At 41.0% G+C, this 23,905-nt stretch overlaps 1 protein-coding gene across 2 annotated transcripts; it reads left to right on the forward strand.

Moving 5' to 3' along the window:
• The first annotated feature begins 384 nt into the window (after positions 1-384).
• MEIG1 (meiosis/spermiogenesis associated 1) lies at positions 385-15,466 on the forward strand. 2 transcript variants are annotated; one of them, XM_045858244.1, is made up of 3 exons: positions 385-438; positions 11,039-11,205; positions 15,192-15,466. In XM_045858244.1, exons 2-3 carry the CDS (start codon positions 11,068-11,070, stop codon positions 15,318-15,320), a joined length of 267 nt encoding a protein of 88 aa, XP_045714200.1. In that variant the 5' UTR covers positions 385-438; positions 11,039-11,067; the 3' UTR covers positions 15,321-15,466. The 2 variants fall into 2 exon arrangements, with proteins under 2 accessions (XP_045714200.1, XP_045714201.1); XM_045858245.1 differs by lacking the exon at positions 385-438 and adding an exon at positions 708-750.
• The last annotated feature ends 8,439 nt before the right edge of the window (positions 15,467-23,905 follow it).

The raw sequence follows: 23,905 nt of genomic DNA on the forward strand, positions 1-23,905 counted from the left end.
TCTCAGGGATCCGAATCTCCAGTAGTCTCTGTTCTCTAATCCACCGTTTCAGGGAATTCTGTCCAGGTTTTAAGATGCAGCCAAAAAACACCTATCCCTCTCCAACTATTCCTAGGGATGAGACATTTCAAGGGTCCCTCCCACCTGGGATCGACTTGAATTCCTCCTCTCCTAACTCCACAGCCCCGTCCAATCCTCGCGCTTGCGTACCCAGACTAGTTTGCGGGGGGGCGGGGCTTGAATGAGTAGGGCGCTACAGCAGGTTGCTAGGAGACACAAGGGTTTCCAAAGCCACGACTGTAGGACTCTCGCTGCCCAGCCCTCTGATCCCGAGTGGGGAACAAAAGCACCTCTGCGCTCTCCTGTGAGCTCCAGGCGGGGTGACCCATCCTCTCCAGGTCGGCTAAGCGCGGATAACCACGGAGAGCTGGAGCAGGGGTGGGTGGATGCGTTGCTGAGGGAACTGTCCTTAACTGCCCCGCCCCTCAGCGCACAGGGTACAGCCCCTAAGCCCAGGCTCCGCCCCTTTCACGTGTGTGCTCCTAATTGGTTCAGAGACTTGTCCTGCTGGCTTCTGTGTTGGTGTTACCTTCCCCGTCCTTAATGAGAATCTTTATTTGGTCTCCTGAGTTTCGGATTCCCATACTCCAGTAGTTTCCCAGCCACCCCTCGGCCCCTTGGGCTTTAGGGGCCGCGATTCTGGGGCTTCCTCCGAGAGTTCCTGCCGTGGGCCAATCACTGGATCCCCAGGTTTTTTTTTTTAACTGTATTTTTATTGTTTACAATATTACAGTTGTCCCCATTTTTTCCGCCTTTGTCTACCTCCACCCAGCCTTCGCTCCCCCTTCCCTCAGGCTATATCACCACACTGTTGTCTCTGTCTATGGGTGATGCATATGTGATCGCAGGTGGAATCTAAGGAACAAAATTGACTAACGAACAAAACAGAAACAGAGGCATGGACATATGGAACAAGCTGGCAGCTGGCAGAGGGGAGGGATGACTGGATGAAAGAAGGTGAATTAGCTGAAGAATATACATGGATCCCCAGTTTGTAGAATACCTCTTCAATGTCAGTCTTTCCTAGGCAGATTTTTTAAAATCCCCACCTGAAGATGTTTTTCCATTACATTCAGAGAGAGAGGAACATCGATGTGAGAGAAAAACATTGATTGGTTGCCTCCTCTTTGAGCCTCCATCAGGGATGGAACTTAAAAGATAGGGATGTGCCCTGGCTGGAATTGAACCCGTGACCTTTTGGTTTTCGGGATGACGCCAAAACCAACTGAAAGCACTGGCCAGGGCCAGGCAGATTTTATCTTACACACATAACTGGTGATTTCTGGCAAAAAAAAAAAAAAAAGGGGGGGGGGGAAGCGCCGGGGAAGGCAAGTTAATCATTTGTGTGGGTGTGTGGGCAGGAATGGAGTGGCTTTGTGCTGACAAATGCAGGTTAGCACACCTGTACCGTGAACCACAAAGGCCTATTTTGTGAACCAATTTTGTTTTTCAGCTGAACACCCAAAAACTCTGGGAAGGGAAGTGTGAGGACTTTAGAGACTGTCCAATGAGACTTTTTCACAGTTCATGAAACTGAGGTCCAGGGATGTTGCTTGACTTGGCTGAGGTTACATGCTAGTTAACAGACCCTGTGCCATATCCTGCTGTGTCTAGAAACAGAAAAAAATATAAAATGGGGAAAGAAATGGAAGATTAAGGATACTAATGCTCTTGAAGTTTTAATACCACTAAAAGTAAAAGTGTTTTTCAGAGCAAAAAACAGGTGAAAAGGGGTTTTGCACAGAAGGGAGTTTGAGGTGACTGGTGACATCAAAGTCTTCTGTTAGATTAAATAAGAGCCTTTGAATGTCATGAATTTGATGTTGGTACCCATGTAAATCCTAATACTGTTTAATTAAATTTGATTTTCAAAAACTGGAAAGTCAGGCATTGCCATTTCCTGTTTCTGCAGGTACAATAGTATCATAGAGATCAAATATATTTTATATCAAATATTTTTTGCAAAGACTGTCAGCAGAGAAACTGTTAAATTTCAAAGTGCTGAATATTACTAGCAGAATTAGTACTGCCACTGGATTTTCCAGAATCAATGAAACATTTAATCAAGAAGTTGTAAGTTGATCTTTGAAGTTTCATTCTGTGTTTTAGTAAGTAGAAAGTTATGCGAGACAAAAAAAATAGAAAGAAATTTCTTTCTCTTTGCACCACAACTATAGTACTACAGTATAGTTACAGTAGCCACTAGGGTTCCTGTTGTGATGAAATGTTCATGATTCCTTTAGCTATTTGGGGAAAACAAAGTTTTAAGATGCCTGATATGTCTATAAGAGGTATATTTCTCTTGAGAAAAATGGCATTTTTTTCCTCAAACTGTGATTGAATGCCCTAGTCATTCAACTAAATGCAGCATATTTATGGCTCTTCTAGTAAATATAGCTTTTTCTCCACATCTAATCAGTTGCCAGATCCTTTCAACTCTTCATGATATATCTTGTGTTTGTTTTTCTGTTTCCAATCTGCCCCCCCCCCTTATTTGCTCTTGCCTGGACATGTCCATGATTTTACAATTGATCTCTTTATGTGTACTTTCTGAGTTTGAGCTTTTGAGAAACAATTTGAGATTACACATCCATGCCAATTGCTTGCTCCTGAGGCACAAAAGATTTAGGGAGTACCAGTTGGTTAATGACAATGGAATATAAGGGTGGCTTAGGAAGGTATGTATTCTTGATTATCCACTGAAAATAGAGATCCCTTTGCCCTTTTAGGTGGCCTGCAAGTAGACACATATGTTTTACATCATGCTGTTAGTCTGTAACTCACCTATACCCACTCTCTCCAGCCTTGGCTTTTATTTAAGTTTTATTTTTCTTTTTTAAAGATTTTATTTATTTTTAGAGATGGGAAAGGAGGGAGAAAGAGAGAGAGAGAAACATCAATGTGTGGTTGCCTCTCGAGTGGCCCCCACTGGGGACCTGGCCCGCAACCCAGGCATGTGCCCTGACTGGGAATTGAACCTGCGACCCTTTGGTTCACAGCCCATGCTCAATCCACTGAGCTATGCCACCAGAGCAAGTTTTATTTTTCAATTACAGTTTATATTCAATAATTTTTACTAGTTTCAGGTATATAGCTGTCCCCCCAATACTTCCGGTACCCACTTGGAACCATACACAGTTATTACAATATAATTTACTATATTCCCTATGTGTACTTCACATCCTCATGACTATTTTGTAACCACCAATTTGTACTACTTCTCAATCCCTTCATCTTTTTTTACCTAGTCCCCCAATCTTCCTCCCCTCTGGCAACCATTAGTCTGTTTGAAACAGAAAAGTCTGTGTTCATGCTGCCTGTCACTGCTAGAACCAAAAAGTAGAGACAAGGATTGAATCTTTATGGGCGCTTCATTTAGATGCCAGTGATTGGAGAAGATGATGGGTCGTGTACCTAAAAACCATCTTAATATCTCATCTCAAGCCAACATTTTTATAAAGAGAAGGTTAGAGACTTCCAGCCCAGGTGGAGGCATAGGTAGACACACTGTACCTCCTCACACAACCAAAAGGACGACAACAATTTAAAAACAAAAGACAACCAGAACTGACAGAAAATCGAACTTTATGGAAGTCCAACAACCAATAAGTTAGAGACACTCATCCAGACCAGTAAAAGGGGTGCAGTCAGGCAGCAGAGTGGAGAGGACTGGCGGAAGGCAGCAGTAGGTGGACCAGAGCTCTCAAGGCTGCACCTGGCTGGTGATGTGGTGGCTGGTGGAATGGGCGGTTCCACATTCGAGTGCAGATAAACCAGGCAAAACTGGGGAGCAGGACAGACCGCACAACTCAGGGCCCCAGCACTGGGAAGTAAGCCTCAAATCACTGATTAAAAACACCTGTGGGGGTTGAGGTGGCAGTGGGAGAAACTCCCAGCCTCACAGGAAAGTTTGTTGGAGACATCAACAGGGTCCTAGAATGTACACAAACCACTTATCCAGGAATCAGCACCAGAAGGGTCGAATTTGCTTGTGGGAAGCGGGGGAAGTGACTGAAATATGGCAGAGAGCAGAGCAAGCGCCATTGTTCCCTCTCAGACCCCTCCCCCACATATAGCGTCACAATGCAGCAATGTGGGTTGCCCCACCCTGGTGAACACCTAAGGCCCTGCCCCCTTATATGTAACAGGCTTGTCACGACAAAAACAAATGGCCCAAATAAAAGATCAAAGCTCCAGAAAAAATACAACTAAGCGACAAAGAGGTAGCTAACCTATCAGATGCACAGTTCAAAACACTGGTGATCAGGATGCTCACAGAATTGGTTGAATTTGGTCGCAAATTAGATGAAAAAATGAAGGCTACACTAAGTGAAATAAAGGAAAATGTACAGGGAACCAATAGTGATGGGAAGGGAACTGGGACTCAAATCAATGGAGTGGACCAGAAGGAAGAAAGATACATCCAATCAGAAGAGAACAAAAAAACAAGAATTCAAAAAAATGAGGAGATGCTTAGGAACCTCCAGGACATCTTTAAACATTCCAACATCCAAATTATAGGGGTACCAGAAGGAGAAGAGGAAGAGCAATAAGTGGAAAAGTTATTTGAACAAATAATAAAGGAGAACTTTCCCATTCTGGCAAAGCAAATAGACTTCCAGGAAGTCCAGGAAGCTCAGAGTCTCCCAAAGAAGTTGGACCCAAGGAGGAACACACCGAGGCACATCATAGTTACATTACCCAAGATTAAAGATGAGGAGAGCATCTTAAAGGCAGCAAGACAAAAGGAAAGAGTTATCTACAAAAGAGTGCCCATAAGGCTATCAGCTGATTTCTCAAAAGAGACCTTATGGGCAAGAAGGGGCTGGAAAGAAGTATTCCAAGTCATGAGAGGCAAGGACCTAAATCCAAGATTGCTCTATCCAGTAAAGCTTTCATTTAGAATGGAAGGGCAGATAAAGTGCTTCTCAGATAAGGTCAAGTTAAAGGAGTTCATCATCACCAAGCCCTTATTATATGGAAGGTTAAAGGGATTTATCTAAGAAAAAGAAGAAAAAAATGTATACAGCAAACTCACAACTATTATCAACCACACCTAACACAAAAACGAAAGCAAACTAAGCAAACAACTAGAACAGGAACAGAACCACAGAAATGGAGATCACATGGAGGGTTAGCAACAGAGGAGTGGGAGGAGAGAGGGGGAAAAGGTACAGGGAAAAAGTAGCATAGGTGGTAGGTAGGAAATAGATAGGGGGAGGGCAAGAATAGTATGGGAAATGTAGAAGCTAAAGAACTCAGAAGTATGACACATGGACATGAACTAAAGGAGGGGAATGTGGGTGGGAGGAGGTGTGCAGGGTGGAGGGGAGTGAAGGGGGGAAATGGGACAACTATAATGGCATAATCAATAAAATATATTTTAAAAAGAAAAGAAAAGAAAAAAGTTAGGTAAGGGTTTGGAAAAAATGTTTAATCAGATAAGAGAGTCTGGCATGATTTTTCTAGTATTTCATTATATGCTTTTCAATAGTTCCTTATCTGCATAAAGTATGTTCCCTCCCTGGAACACAGTGGCTTGCAGACTCCCTGGGGCACAAAGGTGGAACTTTTTGTCCACCTCCTAGAGTTGCATAGATCCTTGTAGTTTTGGAATAATAGCTTTCCATATGCATTTATTACTTAAGCCTATCAGCTTTAACTACAGCTAAAATTTTTAACTCTTGAGTTCCTCTATTATCTTCTCTGTATCTATGAATCTGTTTCTATTTTGTTTATTTTGCTATTTAGATCTCACATATAAGTGAAGAATTATTTCACATAGCATAATATCCTCCAGACTTTACTTTCATTTTTTTTAAGATTTTATTTATTGGTCTTTAAAGAGAGGGGAGGGGTGAGAGAAAGAGAGGGAGAGAAACAGTGATGTAAGAGAAAAATATTGATTGGTTCCTCTTGTATGCACCTTGATCTGGACTAAACCTGAAACTGAGTCCTGTGACCTGACCTGGCATCAAACTGTCAACCTTTCACTTTTTGGGATGTCAGGGCCAGCTATTACTTTTAAATGAAGCTATTTATAACTCTTAGAAATTACAGCATAAATGTAAACAGTTGTACTATAGATGCACACAAGATTTAGATACACAAATAAGACTTGCCTTATTTGTGGTATAGGCTGAAAAGATATTTGTGCCTCTTAAGGTTGCTCCTTAGAAATTAATCTTTGAGCCTGCTAATATTAATCTGCTTTTAAATATAAACAATCTTCATAGGCAATCATTCTACACTTTGCTAAAAGATGGAAATTTCTCAAACACAGTTCTTACTGACACTCTTCATTCTTCATGGAATAATAAATTCCATGTCCTAAAATGCAAGGTCCTACACAAGTTGATTTAAATCTAATATTTCAATAATCTTCCACAAATCCTTTTTGGAACAAGACAAGATATACATACATCAATGAACAAATAATTTCTCAACCTTTCTTTGCAAAGGCCTCCTTCCTATATTTAGAACATTGTAAGCTCTCTTCTATTTCTGCAACTCTTTTTTTCTCATAATGCCCTTTACCAATGCCCACTCACATTTTTATGTCTTTGCTTTAAAAATTAGGTTGAGCCCTGCCTGGGTGACTGAGTTGGTTGGAGTGTTGTCCCATACACCAAAAGGTTGCAGGTGTGATGCCCAGTCAGGGCATGTATAGGAGGCAGCCAACTGATGTTACCCTCCCCGCCTCCCTCCCTTCCTTCCTCCCTCCCTCTTTAAAATCAATAAACATATCCTCGGGTGAGGATTTAAAAAGAAGGAACTAGGTTCAAACTCACCTTTTCCTTCAACTATTTTTTTACTGTCTCAACCCATCATATAACTCTTATTGTGGTTCAAATCTCTATACTGATTGTCACCTTTGTTCTTTGTCTCTCCTTCCTATCACTCCCCAAGTTTTAAAAAGTACCTCATTACTGTGTCCAAGAATTACTCAGCCATTGGAAGTTTTTTTTTTAAGATTTTATTTGTTTATTTTTAGAGAGGGGGAGAGGAGGCAGAAAGAGAGGGAGAGAAACACTGATGTGTGAGAGAAACATGGGTCGGTTGCCTCTTGCACGTCCCTGACCAGAGGACCTGAGCCCACAACCCAGTCATGCACCCTGACCAGGAATTGAACCTGAGGCCTTTCTGTTTGTGGGATGACACCCAACCCACTGAGTAACAACAGTCATGGCTGGGAGTTTTTATTATTATTTTTTTATTCAGATGGCCAGACCTTTAAGTGTTAATGGCACATTACTCATTCTTCACTGAAAAGTTGTCCCCTACATCACTTGCATTAAGGTCGTAATCATCTCAAATCATAGAGGGACAGCAAAGCAACTAGGCATCACCCTTTTATTTCCCTGCCCTCCATCATCCCAGAACTTTCTCCTTAGAATGTAGCCATGATAGGTCTCAGAGGGGTGTTTTTTTTGCATCAGTTTCACTGTTGCCATCAATCTGAATAACCACCATATTGAAAATGTTAATAACAGGCTTAGATTGCTGAAAGGAGCCATACTCAGATACCACTTGGGTAGATCAAACAAGATTTATGTAAATAAGCACAAGGAAGTTGGCCCAGTTAGAGTACATAATAGAGAAACTGCTTGATAATATTAGATAGATGTATGAGATTATAGCACCGTCATATGTTGTTTTCCTGTGGACACATGGCAAGTCTGAGTGAGCAAGAGTCCCATCAGATCTCATAAGTTTCAGAGTTGCACCACGTACTATGCAAAGGTGCATGTAGTTCTGAACATCTTATCTGTCATTCTCAATTTCATCAGTTATACTAGCTTGTGCCAAACACATTCAGAAGTTAATTCCCATGAGCTATAACAAAAGTTGTCTGTCCATATGGCTTTGGGAATGTGAAATCTGCCAAACCTTTACAGCTGACCCAAGGCCCATCCTGTGTAAGATTTATGGTCCTGGAGCAATGTCTGTCTGCACTTTTTCCTGTGTCACCCAGGGTTTGTTACCTGGTAGTGTCATGTATATTTTTATAAGATTTATATAATCAAATAGGTAATATGTTGTATATGTTTTGCATCTTACTTACCATGCCTAACTTATCATGCTGCATTTACGAATGTTATTTCAAAACCCTGGCTGGGTAGCTCAGTTGGTTAGAGCACCGTCCCAATACAACCAAGTTTGCAGGTTTGTTCCTGGTTGGGCTCATACAAGCAGCAACCAATGAATGCATAAATAAGTGGAACAACAAAATGATGTTTTTCTATCTCCTTTCCTCTCTCTCTCTCTCTCAAAAAAAATAAATTAAAATAAGTACCTTTTAAAAAATAAAAATGTCATTTTATCAAGCATTTGTTGAACAGTTACTGAGTTTCAGGCACTCTAGTAAATGTTGGAAATACAAATAGGCTATGACTGCACCTGTGGCCTGGAAAATTGAGCATTTTAGCAAATCAGACTGTAGCAGCCATGACACTGCACTTCTCAGCATTCCCTACAAGAGAGAACCTGCTGCTCCCTGCAGTGACCTGACTACCCCCTTGCCTTTGGGATGTAATACAGCATTTGCGCTGAGGTCAAGCTCTCTTCTGGTAGCTCCTGGTCAGTGATTGGAAATGGTGGTGGTACTAGGCCTGACCATCTTTTCCTAAAGCAAGAGTCCTCCACAGGAATTCTTTGTGCTGCATTTCCCCATCGGCTGGACCAACATTTTCTTAGGGCTGCCCCAATGTCTGAAGGTCTTCCCACCCAATTCTACTTCCTTCTCTTTTTCCATTCACAAGTATCAGGGTGCATCTTGATGTAAAAGCTTTTCCTGCAGACTCCTGCTCCTTCTTTCCTCATGTTTCATAAACTTTACCCCTGATAAATTTCAGAGTACCTGAACTGATAACACACAGACACACAAAATAATTACAGCTATCCCCCTTTAACTAGAGTTTTGCTTTCTGCATTTTCAGGGAAAGCGAAACTTTCAACCCACAGTCAACCATGGTCTGGAAATAGGAGATGGAAAATTCCAGAACAAACCATTCATAAGTTTTCAATTGCATGCTATCTGAGTAGCATCATAAAATCTCGTGATGACCCATGACTGGTATGGCTCAGCTGGCTGAGTATTGTCTTGCAAAGTGAAATGTAACAGGTTCAATTCCTGGTCAGGGTACAGGCCTGGTTTGCAGGCTGAGTCCCCTGTTGGGGCACCTATGAGAGGCAACTAACCTATGTTTCTCTCTCACATCAATGTTTCTCTCCCTCTCTTTCTCCCTCCCTTCCTTTCTTTCTGAAAATAAGTAATAAATAAAATCTTTAAAAAAATCACATAATAAAATCTCTCGCTTACCTGCTCCACCCTACCCAGTATGTAAATCATCCCTTTGTCTAATGTCACCGCACTGTAGATGCTCCCTCCCCCTTAGTCACCTGGTAGCCACATGGGTTATCAGCAGTAATCAGAGAGAGAGAGAGAGGTCACACTTATGGAACTTTGATCACAGTATATTGTTATAATTGTTCTATTTTATTATTAGTTATTATCCATTTCTCACTAGGCCTAATTTATAAATTAAACATTATCATAGGTATGTATGTATAGGAAAAAGCATAGTATGTATAGGGTTTGGTATGTCCAGTTTTCAGCCATCCGCTGGGAGTCTGGGAAGCATCCCCCATGGATTAGGGGGGACAACTATATAAAAACTATGATAACTATTTTTTCTGGTGTTGCTCACTAATGCATTATATTTATTTATTCTTTTTTACTTTCTGAGACCCTCTTCACCCATTACATAAAAATGTAGCATTTTAATATGTATAGTTGACTTGATTTTTTGTTTGAAAATGACAAAAGGTTACTACATAGATGACCTTTAGGAAAGTGCTTTTTGAATGAATATGAATAAAGCAAAAATGACTTGGGTATGACAAAATTAAGATTATACCACTATTTTTAAGAGTCTCGTGCTCTGCCAACTGAGCTACCTGGGTGCCTTATACCACTACATCTAGAAAATGTGCTTCATCTGTAAAAGAAACGTAAGTAATAGAGCTACTGAATTCATATAAAAACATGACTAGTTTTTGAAAATGTATTTAACAGTGAATTAGCACCTTTTCCCCTTTCACATTTTTAGTGCCTTTTCCCCTATGGAATGCATATTTACATAGTCATGTATATTAATGGGTTGTTGGGCTGTAGCACACATCCAGCCCACTTGTCCGTCTTATCTACCTAGCATGGTGTGCAGCGATGAAACCATGAACCTCCCACCCAAATGAATAGAATTGAAGGACAAGGGTTTCATTGAAATACGGTTTATCTATTGTTTTGTCAGGTATTCCAAATTGTACATAAATTTATACAATGACATAACAATGTATTGCTTTAAAATGCAACATGAACCTGAACCTAAATTAATAAATAAAGATCAAGTTTTTGAAAAATGTCAAATATTACCAATACCTTAATTTTGTTTGGTCTAGTCAATATATATGTTGGTATGCACATTGCGAAAAATGCAAAAACAATACTAATGATATATCCACTTAGGTAAGAACTATGTGACTCAGGTAACTTCGTTTCAGTTCATTTAAATCTGGAGCTAAGTCCAAACAACTTTAGAATCTTCAATAAGTAATGTAATAAAAATCTAGATGAAGTAGGAGGAAACATAACACCAATTAACTTTTATTGAATTTATTGGGGTGACATTAGTTAATAAATTATACAGATTCAAGTATACAGCTCTATAATACATCATCTATATATTGCATTTTGCATTCACCACCCAAAGTCAAGTTTCCTTTGGTCACCATTTATCTCCCTTTACTCTCTTCTTTCTCTCCCTGGCCCCCTTTCCCTCTGGCAGTTACCATACCATTGTCTGTGGGATTCTCAACTCTGTTAATTATTTTTAAATACTAATTTTGTTTATTCTTCAAGAAACTTTCACATTATTGCTGTTATGTCATCTATTAATTTTGTTTTAATATCTTTCAGAATTAATCAGTAATAAGACCTTTGCAGCCATGGCGAGTTCTGACGTGAAACCAAAATCAATAAGTCGTGCCAAAAAATGGTCAGAAGAGATAGAAAATCTGTACAGATTTCAACAAGCAGGATATCGGGATGAAATTGAATATAAGCAAGTGAAACAAGTTTCTATGGTAAGTTTTATGCCTCTGTAAACCTGAGCTCAAAATGAGTTTGTTACGTGGTAAAAGCATGAAAACGAAATGGAACCAGAGAATACCTGAAAGGGAATTCTTCTCTAACTCTCTCATTTTACTGAACAGGGGACCGAGCCCAGAAGAGTGACTTTCAGGCAGATCGGGGAAAGAGGTGTTTCCCGCAGCACGCAAATAGCTGATTTTCTAGCTTTTATTGAACAACTGTGCTCTGCTAAATGCCAGTTTCTTTTCCATTCTGACCATGAGTTGTAAAGGGGTTAAATTCTGTTTGTTATGGCTATTACAGGTGACAAAAAAACCCACAAAAACATTAGAGGACAACCCCTGACACCGGTTGTGCTTCCCAGGCTTTCCTGAGAGATTAAAGATGTGACTTCGCTGTACAAAGACTAGATCAGAATGCAGACACGGCACCAGTTTATAGTGGGCTTTGTAAATAATTCATTGACCAAATACTAGGAGACAGGGTTTTTAAGAATATTATAGAATGTGATATGTGGTATTCATAAATATGTTTTCATGCTCAGATTTAGGTTACAACAAAATTTATTATTAACTTATTTATTTAGTATTTACTCTCCATTTTTTAAAAAGTCCTTACCTGAGGACATCCTTATTGATTTTTTGAGAGAAAGGAAGAGAGGGAAAAAGAGAGGGAGAAAAGACAAATATGGATGTATAAGAGAAACATTGATTGGTTGCCTCTCGTAGGCATCCCTAAGTAGGAACTAAATCCACAACCTAGGCTTGTACCATGACCAGGAACCGAAATGTGACCTTTTGGTTTGCGGGATGATGCTACAACCAACTGAGCCACGCTGGCCAGGGCTATCCTCCATTTTTTTTGAGACTAATTCCCATGTGGATTTTTCAGATCTCTATATTCTTTTCCTTCAATCTACTCTTTGATCTCTACTTAGTATGGATGGAATGGGAGAGCATTATGCCAAGTGAAATAAGCCAGGTGGTGAAAGACAAATACTATATGACCTCACCTATGGACATTAATTTGATAGACGTTAGGAGGGCTGGTGAGGAATGAAGTTATAAACATAGATCAAATGAAGATTTGATGACTATGATTTTCATGTATAGTCATCCCTCAGCGTCCCAGGGGTTGGTTTCAGGACCCCTCAGGATACCAAAACTCATGGACGCTCAAGTCCCTATATAAAAATGGTATTTGCATATGCCTATATTTTCTGATAGGCTACAGCAGCGTCTACCTATACATCACTTTACCTGAGTGGATTCAGTGCAGTGCTTGGCATATGGCAAATTCAAGTTTTGCTTTTTGGAACTTTTTGGGATTTTTTTCCAAATATTTTCAATGAGTGGTTGGTTGAATCTGCAGATCCAAAACCGGCAGATACAGAGAGCCAGCGGTGCCCGTCTTTCTGACATCTAACGTTCTCCTCTGTTCCTGTGACCAAAAGATGTTTTTCATTATTGTTGCATCTATGGCTTTTAAACACATGCAACACAAGCATGAACATTTTGATTCTGTTCAGAAATAGGCTTCATACCCTGCCTTAAGATTGGGATGCCCCTAAAAGGTATAGAAGATCCAGGATCACAATGACAATGTGATCATATAGGCACAGCTGCACCTGCACCTCCACAGCCAATACTGTTATAATTGAGGTAAAATCAGGTCTAAGAGGACAATAAGGACATCCTTAAAGTGGAGCCCCAAAAAGCACCTAAGAAGGGTGTGTGTGTGTGTGAGAGAGACAGACAGAGACAGAGACAGACAGAGATAGAGACAGACAGAGACAGAGACAGACAGAGAGAGAAGAAAGAAACAACAACCTATTCACTCTATGACTTGGCAGCTATGGAGAGGTTCTGCATTTTGTCTCAGTAGTGTATGTTTATTAGGCACCTACTATGTGCAAATTTCTGTGCCAAGTGCTTTCGGAAATAAAAAATACAAGCACATGCCTTACCTCAAGAAATTTAGTGGGGCAGTGGGATGAGTACAGGATCTGCAATCAGTTTGTCCAAGAGTTGCACCCTGGCTCTCCCCCTGGCTAGCGGGGTGATCCCAAACAACGTTCTTTGATTTCACTGGGCCCGATTGCAAAATAGTTATGGCGGTGCCTCTGTGAGACTGTTGTCACAGCAACGAAATGGAAGCATGGGTTTCAGGTGCCTGACATGTAGTGCTCAGTGATCATTTGTTGAGTGAATGAACAGAAAGTGTTTAATGAATAATAATTTTTATTATTCCTATATCTTGAAGAAGATTGAGAATGACAAGAACAAGAAAACCTTACACAAGCCAAATGATAGGCCTTAAAAAAATAAGCACAGGAATTCAGAGGAAGATCAGTATCACTTCCTTTGGGGATCATCCTTGGAAAAGGCTTCATGCCCCTGGAGGCATTTGCAGTGGGCCTTAAAGGATGGAGAGGGCAGGAGCTGAAGGCTTGCCTTGAGTGGCACATGCCAGCAGTCTGAAGGGTGGGAGTGCGGTTCTCTGTCCTGACCTGAGGCACTCAGCCTCATGGGCAATAATAGTGTCACTACTCTCCCTGCTTCAGGGGAATTGGACCTAGCCGCTCATGCCTATATTCTCTCAGGAGTGAAGGCTTCCTAGATTGAATGGGAGTGATTAAATGAAAAGCCAAGAAGAAAAAAATTATGAAACAGCAAAGATGTTGATGAGTGCAGAACCAAGTAGCTGTTTGGAGGCTGTGTCCCATGGGAGGTGGCTGTGGGTGTCCTGTGGAAGTGGCAGCGTACGTACTGTCTCCTCACTGCATGACATGTTCAAGACCCTAGCAGATGAAAAGGAACCTGCTACTGGCCCCAGGAGGAAGAGAACTGTGAGGGTGCCTTGAGACACCTTCCTTTCTCTGCGGAGAGCAATGGGAGCTTCCAAAGGCAGGCTTGATCTAAGTGACAGAATTTATGACTTTTCTTATACTGTATATGTCAGAGATCCTGCCATGGTTTATCAGATATGCTGCCACCTACTTCTGCTACTTTCTAAATAAATGAGACAACAGAAGAAAATGAAAACACGGCTGTTGGAAATAAAGGATATGTGTTCCTTCACATTAATATTCCCCTTGAAAATTACGATTTATAAGAGGGGACTATGACAAGTGAAGCTGCCTGTACAGATGGTGTTGAAGGACAGGATTTGGTTTTCCTAGACCATGAAACCTGAATAACAGGTTTTTGACAATGAGAGTACATCTCACAAAGTCCAGGAAAAAAAATATCCGAGAAACACATTGACCTGATTAAGAGGCCATAACATGAGACTGAGAGGAATAGGAGAAAAGTGTCCAAACTAGATCAGGCCAAACAATAAAGTAAGCCAACCAATAAGACATATGAGAAAGAATTATGGTGGGAGGTAAGAAAAAAGTGGCTGAGGACTATATCATACCTCGAATTTCTATCAAAAGTTGAGTGTCAAGGTAAATGTGAAATGCAGGTGTGAGGAAACACCTGCAGCCCATAGATATGGCGAGTCTGGCTGCTTCCTTCAGTCACTCCTACACCCCAACAGGCGGCTGCAGGTGCTTTCAGAACCCCTTCTGGGATTCACACTAATTCCTTCTGGGGTATTGCTTTTCAAAGTTAGGAAGTAAAAACATTTGAAATCATCTGTAAACATAAGAATAAAGGTTAGACTATTTTAAAAATAAAGTTTAGAGCATTGTAAACAGAAGAATAAAGTTTAGAATATCTTGGCCACTGAGTAGAAATATAAATCTAAAAATTGGGATCTAGAGAGAAGCACCAAATTAGTTGTTTTGCTGTAAAAGGATGCAACTTACGGTGATGTGTTTTGGGGGTGTGTGTAATACTCTCTAAGAGCTCGAGTATTTTAATGTTATACTTTAACTTTTCGATGTGAGTTATACCTTTAACTATTTGATGGCAAAATATTATATAAAATAAAACCACATGACAATGTTTGTGTTTTGGTTTTTGACATGTAGGTAGATCGCTGGCCAGAGACAGGATACGTGAAGAAACTCCAGAGAAGGGACAACACCTTCTACTACTACAACAAACAGAGGGAATGTGAGGACAAGGAAGTCCACAAAGTGAAAATTTATGCTTACTAGGCCTTTGTTCTTTGTGTTGTCATTACCTTTAAGATTCCATTGCCATTTCTACATCATGTAAATGTCATTTTACAAAATAATTCAAGATGCAGACTTCAATGGAATGTTCTGAAACACAGAAGCCATGAAACTTGGTATCTATTAACCATTCTGTTCTATTCAAAAATATAACAGCAGAAGCATTAAAGTTGCACCTGTCTTGGTCCTGTTCTTTTGATTATTTTAATTGTGGTAAAATACCATCATGCGCAGGGAAGAGCCCCACTGGAAACCTTTCCCCCGCCAGGAAGGTTGTGAATAGGCTATCGCTCTACCCGCACACCCCTCAGCCGTCACCGCTTTACAAGCCCGTCAATTTGCACTGTTAGGTCTGCATTTTGCAGCCTGAGGGCTTCTCTTGCCCTTAGGAGTCCTTTGCCTCTTGCTGAGTAGACCCAAAATCCCAAGTTATCATGCCCCCCTGGGAGCAGCCTTCAGCCACTGGTCGACCAAAGGGGAGAAGGTAGATAAATGCCCAGCAACCTGGCACCTGGGGGGAATCCATCCCAGGTGTATGTTTACATCGACACGCAGTTTCCCCAGCAGAACTAAGCTTCAGTCACCTGCAGCTATATCTGACCTGGCAACATCAACCATTGGTTGCCTCCCTTCCCTGCCAGTGCCCCCATGCCTGCCAGGGGTTCTTACTCTCCTGACTCACCTCCTTATACTCAACATCTTATCCCAGGGTTGGCTCCTGGGCCCCCCACCTGGACAACTCATGCTCCAGTGCTGCCCAGAATCACTGCAAAAGCAGCTTAAGTGCTAATGTGTGGGGAAGGCAATAATTAACCTGTAAGACATGAAGGGTCTTCCCAAACTAGTGACTCCTGAGTGATTTCAGATTAAATGGTTAAAATATATCCTTTTTACTTAATTCTTTTGTCACTGATTTTTTTTAATTTGTTGCATGTACAAGTTATGACCTTTCATAGATTTTTTTGTAGAGGGGACTCATATCCATTGATTTATTCAGCTTTGGCTCCAGAACTATGGCCACATGAAGATTAGTTTTCCCAATTCAAAGTTGTCCTCCTTCAGCACTTTTTCTCTTTGAACAAACAAATCAGTAGAAAAAGATAAATAAGTTGGCAAGCCTCTCTTGCGCCTTCTCCAATGTCGCTTGGGATCATCTCCAAAGACATCCACATCCTTACCCTAGGAACCTGTGGATGTGGTACCTTAACATGGCAAAACAAACGTGCAGATGTAATTAAGTTAAAGAACCTGAGAGGGGAAGACTGTCCTGGAGTATCTGGGCGGGGCCAATGTAATCACTTCCATTGGTGATGGAATCAGAGGTCTGAGGGATGCAAGGAAGGAGCCAAGTGCCAAAGAATGCATCAAGCCTCTAGAAGCTGGAAAAGGCAAGAAAATGGATTTTTTCCTAGATCACAAGAAGGAAGACAGCCCTAACAATACCTTATTTTGCAGGTTTCTGGCCTCTGGAACTGAGAGAGAATAAATTCATACTGTTTCACACCGTTCTGTTTGTGGCAGTGTGTTACAGCAGCAGTAGGAAGCATACACAGATGGAGCAGACAACCGTCTATAGTCTTGGAATCGACAATGAGCTTGCATTATGGTCCGGCATTTTTGACCCTGGAACACAATTGATTACAGATAAAGAAGTGGTACATATATACAATGGAATGTTACTCAGACGTAAAGAAGGATGAAATCTTGTCATTTGTGACAGCATGGATGGACCCAGAAGGCATCATGCTATGTGAAATAAGTTCAACAGAAAAAGGCAAATACCACATGATTTCACTTCTATGTGGAATCTAGTAAACAAAATAAATACACAAGCAAAACAGAAATAAACTCATAGATAGAAAAATGTGATGGTTGCCAGATGGGAGTGGGATTGGGGGGAAGTAATGAAAAAGGTGAAGGGATTAAAAAGTACACATTGCCTGTTGTAAAAGTAGTCACAGGGATGTAAAGTACAGCATAGGGAATACAGTCAATAGTATTTTAATAAATCTGTATGGTGTCAGGGGGGTACTAGACTGTTCAGGGTGATCACTTTATAAGTTATATAAATTTCTAAACACTATGTTGTACACCTGAAACTAATGTAATATTGTATGTCAACTGTAATTGTAAGGTTAAAAAAAAGAAGTGAGCATCAAGTCATGAAAAGACATGGAGGGAACATAGATGCATATTACTAAGTGAAAGAAGCCACAGAGAAACTATACAGCCAGTAAAAGAATCAGTGGTTGCCAGGAGCTGGGGAGGATGGAAGGAAAAAGAGGCAGGGTATGGAGGATTTTTTTTAAGGCAGTGACACCACTCTGTATGGAGCTGTAATGGTGGGTACATGTTATTATACGTTTGTCATAACCCATTGAATGTGCAACACCAAGAGTGACCCCTAATATAAACTATGAATTTTGGGTGACAATGATGTGTCAATATAGGCTCGCTGATTGTAAGACTGTGTGCACCACTGTGTTGAGAGATACTGATGATGGGAGGAGCTGTGCCTGTGTGGGGGCAGGGTGTGTATGCGAACTCTGTACCTTCTGCTCAATATCGCTATAACATAAAACTGCTCTAAAAATAGTCAGCTAAGAAAACCGTGTACCTAAAACGAAAGAAACGGGCAAGTGCTCGCTAACTGTGCACTCGTCCAAGGTGAATGGTTTTCAGACCTGGTTGCACATTGAAATAGCACAAGGAACTTTCAGTGTTAACGCTGATGCCTGAGCCCCCATTGCATTCCAGTTCAACTAAAATCTCTGGGAATGGGACACAAGCGTTGGTTTTCGTTTTTCAAAAGCCAGAGTGAAGACTCCCCAGGTGATTTTACCATGTAATCAAGGTTGAAAACTATTGCCCTAGATTCTTGCTTTCTATACAGTTCAGACCCAACATTCAAGCATCTCCTGACTGCCAGTGTCAAGCCTGGATCCCAGACAAGCACTTGGCACGCAGGGGTAGTTTCAGGTACAACTGTAGAGAAGCTTCTGTGACATGTGAGGCTGTGCAATCCACGTTGAGCAACATTTCATTGCCAGAAGGACAAATCAAAGCGGGGTTCACCAGGGCACCAAAGTAACAACATATTCACTCTTTGAGACCAGGCCACTTAGAGGGAACACTTGGAACCCTTAAACACTGTGGCTTTGCCCAGGCCAGTAAGCTTAGTTCTCAACAGATTTTTCTTCTTAAAATTTCTTTTGCAGGTATTTATTGTATATATTTTATAAAGTACATAATTTTCAGTACAGTAGTATGTGCATATAGTTTACAAAATAATATATACTTTTATATATGAGGAATAGTGCTCAGAAATTTTTTAATGAGTTTATGATAAGAAATTGTGGAGGCAACTGGTACTAAAACATATTACTCATGATATAGAAACCATACCCACTTACCCCATTTCCCATCATCTGATACATCCTCAATATGATGTTTTTTAAATAAATGAATGCAGCTGACTTATCATTTATTGAGCACATATATTCTCTAGGCATTAACTAAGCTCTTATAATATATTTTCTTCTTTAATAATTTTTTAATTTTAAAAGTACAGTTGACATACAATATTATATTAGCTTCAGATGTATAACACAGTAATTAGATATTTATATAACATATGAAGTGATCACCCTAATAAGTCTAGTACCCATCTGACACCAGACACGGTTACTACAATATTAATGACTCTATTCCCTATGTTGTTCTTCACATCCCCGTGACTGTCTTTATAACTGGCAATTTGCACATCTTAACTCCTCCCCCTTTCCCACTCATCCCCACCAGCCCCCCTCCCACCTGGCAACCATCAAAACATTCTCTGTATCTATAATTTTATTTCTATTTTGTCTGCTCATTTATTAAACTTTTTAGATTCCACATGTAAGTGAAATCAAGTGGTACTTGTCTTTCTCTAACACATTTTTGTTGAATGAGAAAAATGATCACCCCCTCTGCACAGATCCTCCTCACTGTTTCACCCAGTGCTCTGTCTGGTACCCCATGGCAGCCCCCCTCAGCTTGCCGTGGAGTGTCTGACTGTATGGCAGGAGAGGGGCTATGAGCTCTTCATGGTCTGGTTCCCTAAAAATGCTCTCAGCAAGAAGAGTTATTGTAAGAAGCTCCCATCCACCCCCTGAGTGAGTCAGATGCCATTAGTGCCCACTTCCAGCATGCTCTGTGACCATTGGGCCCCCTTGTCAGGGGACAGAATTTAGAGCTAGGAGAAGATACAGGTTCAGGCTGGTGACTTTAAGAGCCCCTACCTAACTCTACCAAGAGCAGAAACATATCATATACTCCCCAGATCTGGGAATTTCTTCTGGCTCTACCTCCTACCCTTTGCTTTGCATTGTTTCTCTCTCCCCTAGGTTTGATCCCACATTCTTCATCTCACACTGATGACTTTTTGGACTGTGGGTCTGGCTCTTTTACTCAGAGTATCTTTTTTCCCTTCACAATATTGCTTTTCAGAGTGCCCCATGGTTCCATGCACTGCAGCCTGAGAGCTGAGACGGTCCCAAACCCTGAACATTACCAGGTTCTCTGATACCATGATGGAGTCTAGGCCTTACCTGTCCAGGGGGAAGAAGGGGGTCTAGACCCTAAGCCCATGGCATGTGAGGCCATGCTGCTAAAGAAAGGGGAAACACTGGTAGACCCTGTGATGGCTAATTTTATGGTCAGCTATGGGTGCCCAGGTATTTGGGCAAAATTTATTCTGGTGTGTTTGAGAAGATGTTTTTGGATAACATTAACATATAAAATGGTAGACTGAGTAAAGCAGATTGCCCTCCCTAATGTGGGTGAGCCTCATCCAATCACTTGGAGGCTTAAATAAAAAGGCTGCCCTCCTGTGAGGAAGGAGGAACCCTTCCACCTGACTTCTTGAGCTGGCACATCAGTCTCTTCCTTTATTCAGTATGGAACTAGACCTTCAGCTCTCCCAGCTTTGCCATCTGCACATTGTGGGACCTGTCAGCTACCATAAAGGCCTGAGACAATTCCTTGTATCTCCTGTTGGTTCTTTTCTCTGGGGAACTCTGACTAGTACAGCCCTCCCAGGACCACAGTCCAGTTAAGAAGACAACAAAATAAACTCATGTTGAACTGAGTAACAGAGCTCTGCAGCACAAATGAAAAAAAAAAAAAACACACATGAATTTTATAGACTGGAGAAATTAGGGTAAACTTTTTGGAAAGTTTTGAACATGAGCTGAATCTTGAAGTACAAAATCTGAGCAGATTAAGACTAGTCATAGATGCAGAACTTCCTAGGTCTTACCTAGGAAGTAAATCTTACCAAGTAAATCTTCAACTGGGCTGCGTGGTCCCTTGGAGGGCAGGTAGCATGGTTCAGCCATCTTTGTGTCCAGTGCCCAACACAGTGCCTAATGTGGGTGGGCCTCATACACACAGTAAGTGCCCAGTAAATGTTTGTTGAATGAATCAAGGAAGGAAGATACTGACTTTGCTGCCACATTGAAAAATGCCACAGATAGCTTTAGACTGACAAAATATTTTGTAGCTAAATCAAACAGGGTCTATTAATCTACAGGAGAACATGCAACTAGGTTGAACAATAGCCATATCGGTGATACATATGCAAGACTGACAAAGAGAAACTTTTCTGAGTCAAAGGCTGTTCCAACAGTCACTCAACTGTGGATAATACAGGTTGTAGATTACCACTGAGTTCCTAGAAGTGTCATTGCCTCCTTCTATCTCCAGCCTAAGTCTTCTGGAGCATTTCTGCATGTACTCTGTAGATAGTGCTGGCAACCACCTCACCTGGACCAGGTGTGCATCTTTCACTCATAGTCTCTGCACATCCATACAACCTCAGCCCTACCCAAGGTCATTGCTGAACTCAGAGCTGAGAGTGTGGCCCTTTCCTTGTACAGTAACTCTAGGTGTGCTGTCGAGCTCTAAGACAAGCTCTAAGTCAAGCTCTAAGATGAGCTCATGAAATCACCTCAAAGCTTTATCAAGGGCACAAGAAAAATCCTAATGACAAACAGAAAGGATCTTTGAGAACCCAGGGAGTCTTCTTATTGTTTAGTTACAGAAGAACCTCCTTATTATTATCTTAATTGAAAAGGAATAAAAAACAAGGTCAAGTTCTTTTGCTTTGGTATGAGTAGCTCTTTAAGGGCTTATTAATACATCGTTTGAATGCTACCTCAAATATGTTTCCTCTTTCCCCTCGGAAACATTCAGTTGCTCAGGCCCTGAGTCTGGGGGTCAGTTTGGATTCTGTACTCTTCCTTGTCCCCCAAGTCCTGGAAGTGGGTATCTAATCTCCCCAAGTTCCCCACAGTCTCTGTCCCCACTATTGCCACCCCAGGCCAAGCTGCATCTCTTGCTTTCTGCACAATCACACTACTGGCCATGCTGATTCTCCCAGCCTCCATTCCTTTCCCTTCCAGTCCATTGTCCTCACTGCAGCCAGAATGAGCTTTCCAAAGTACAATTCTGAAATTTGACCCATTTAAAACACTCTTCAGAAGACCCCATCATTCTTAAAATGAAGCTTAAGTGCCATCCAGATGTTTTGTGTGGTTCTTTGTGACCTTGTCCCTGTTTTTTGCCTTGGGTGTCTTTCTGAGAGCCTCTTACCCCAGATGTTGCAAGGATTTCAGATTCTTATACCATCTGGCTTTCTCTCAGCAAACACCTTTCTCATTGGCTAGCTGCCACTCTTTCCATAAAGTCTGATCTTTTCCAGGATAGGTCCCACTCTTGCTTCTCTGCTTCACCTGGAGTTACCTCAGAAAAGCCTTTCCTCATTTTCTCCAAATCATGTTGTCATGTTCCCCCGACATGTTGTCAGAGCATTATTATTTCAGCATTTATCACACTCTTGTAAAAATCTGTTTTCTTATGTTCCCTGCCCCCTCCCCACCACAAGTCTATGAGTTCATGGAGGCAAAAACCTTCAGTGTTTGTCTGCCTGTATCTCTTGGCACTGTAGTTCTAGCATGGATGGGTGGATAGACAAATGAATGATGGGAATGCTAACAAACAAGTAATAATATCACTAATGACTAACAAAATGCGGTTCTATTATAAAAACTTTAATAGGGCCCTATGTTATAAAGGAAGGGATAATTTATTACTGGGACAAATCGGGTACATCAGAAAATGGAATCCAAGTAGATTCCAAAAGGGAAACGTTGGATAACTGTCTTTTTTCATTTGAAAATGATACACACTTTTAAAAGAACATTTAGGAAATTATCCTGAGTAGAAAAATTTTAAATCGCCTATGGTTCCATGCCCAAACACAAAATGTATTACAATTTTGGTACATATTTTTCTGATCAAAGTGACTATGGCTAAAATTTGAGACTCACAAATTCTCACAGTAACCCACTGGGGTTCAGCACCTGGCTCCAGGTCACAGAACCAGCTTGACATTAGAGCCAGGTTATAGGCCAGATGTCCTGGGTTCAAAGCCCTCACTATGCCCTTTCTGGTTGTTCTAAATGATAGCCAACTACACATTTTGTGTGGAGGAAATGTATTTTAATAATGCTTAATTAATGTTATTATGTCTTTTACAGAATGATTTTTAGCAGTTTACCAAATTTCCTTTTATTATTGCACATAATTAATGAAAACCCTCTGACAGAGCCATCCGGAGACCCATTGCTGACAACTGCCCTTTGGCCTTATTGCCTTGCAGGTAATTGGCAGCTGGGGAGTGTCCTAGTATGAGACTTCTTGACCAGGCACAAATAAAACACACAAATGAAATCCATCCCACAGAGAATTTTGTGACTTGCTGTTCAAAGTGTTAGATGCACAGAGTTTCTCAAAATTGCCATTTCTGGCACAGGAAGTGATTTCTGAAGTGGTTCTCAGAGGGCATGAAAATCAACATATTTTTAAATTCAGACAGGTGGCAACTAAATCTTGCCCTTCATTTCCACCTCTTGGGAAAAAAAAAAACAGTTTCCTTTCTTCTTACCTCCATCAAGGAAGGTAAGTATTGAACTCAGCAGTTTTACATACTGTGATATTATGTATGTAGCAAGAATGTTGCTAGAAATCAGTGGTTTTCTCATTTTTAAAGTTTATAAATTTGGATTTCTGGGACAATTTAATCCAGATTATGGGTGACTGTAAAGGTCAAATCCTTTTATGACTTCGAATTTAAGCATATAAGCATGACTGATTCCTTTGCTTCTTTATCGTTATTAGCATACAAATAGTAACAAAGGGGTAGGGAGTGAGGAAAAAAGGGAGGGAAAAGGAAGAGAAGAGAAAGAGAAAGAGGAGGAGGAAGAGGAGATAGGAAAGGAGAATGAGAGGGAGAGACACAGAGAGGGAGACACACACACAGAATAGCAAGATGGAACTTCAGAAGTTCCTAAAGTTCCTGAAGTTGAGGTAGGAGCCAGTTGGCTGTTTGATGAGAACCTGAATGTCTCCAACTGCTTAAGTCAGGTGGAGGCAGAGAGACATCCATGGCCCTAAGGAGCACATAGACCTTTCATAATTCAAGCAAGGCTGGCTTTCTCAATTAGCCCTCAGTATGTGTAACTACT

Source organism: Phyllostomus hastatus, unplaced genomic scaffold (genome assembly GCF_019186645.2).
Source record: "Phyllostomus hastatus isolate PE091 unplaced genomic scaffold, TTU_PhHast_1.1 phas_scaffold_1674, whole genome shotgun sequence".
In the NCBI taxonomy this organism is placed as follows: domain Eukaryota; kingdom Metazoa; phylum Chordata; class Mammalia; order Chiroptera; family Phyllostomidae; genus Phyllostomus; species Phyllostomus hastatus.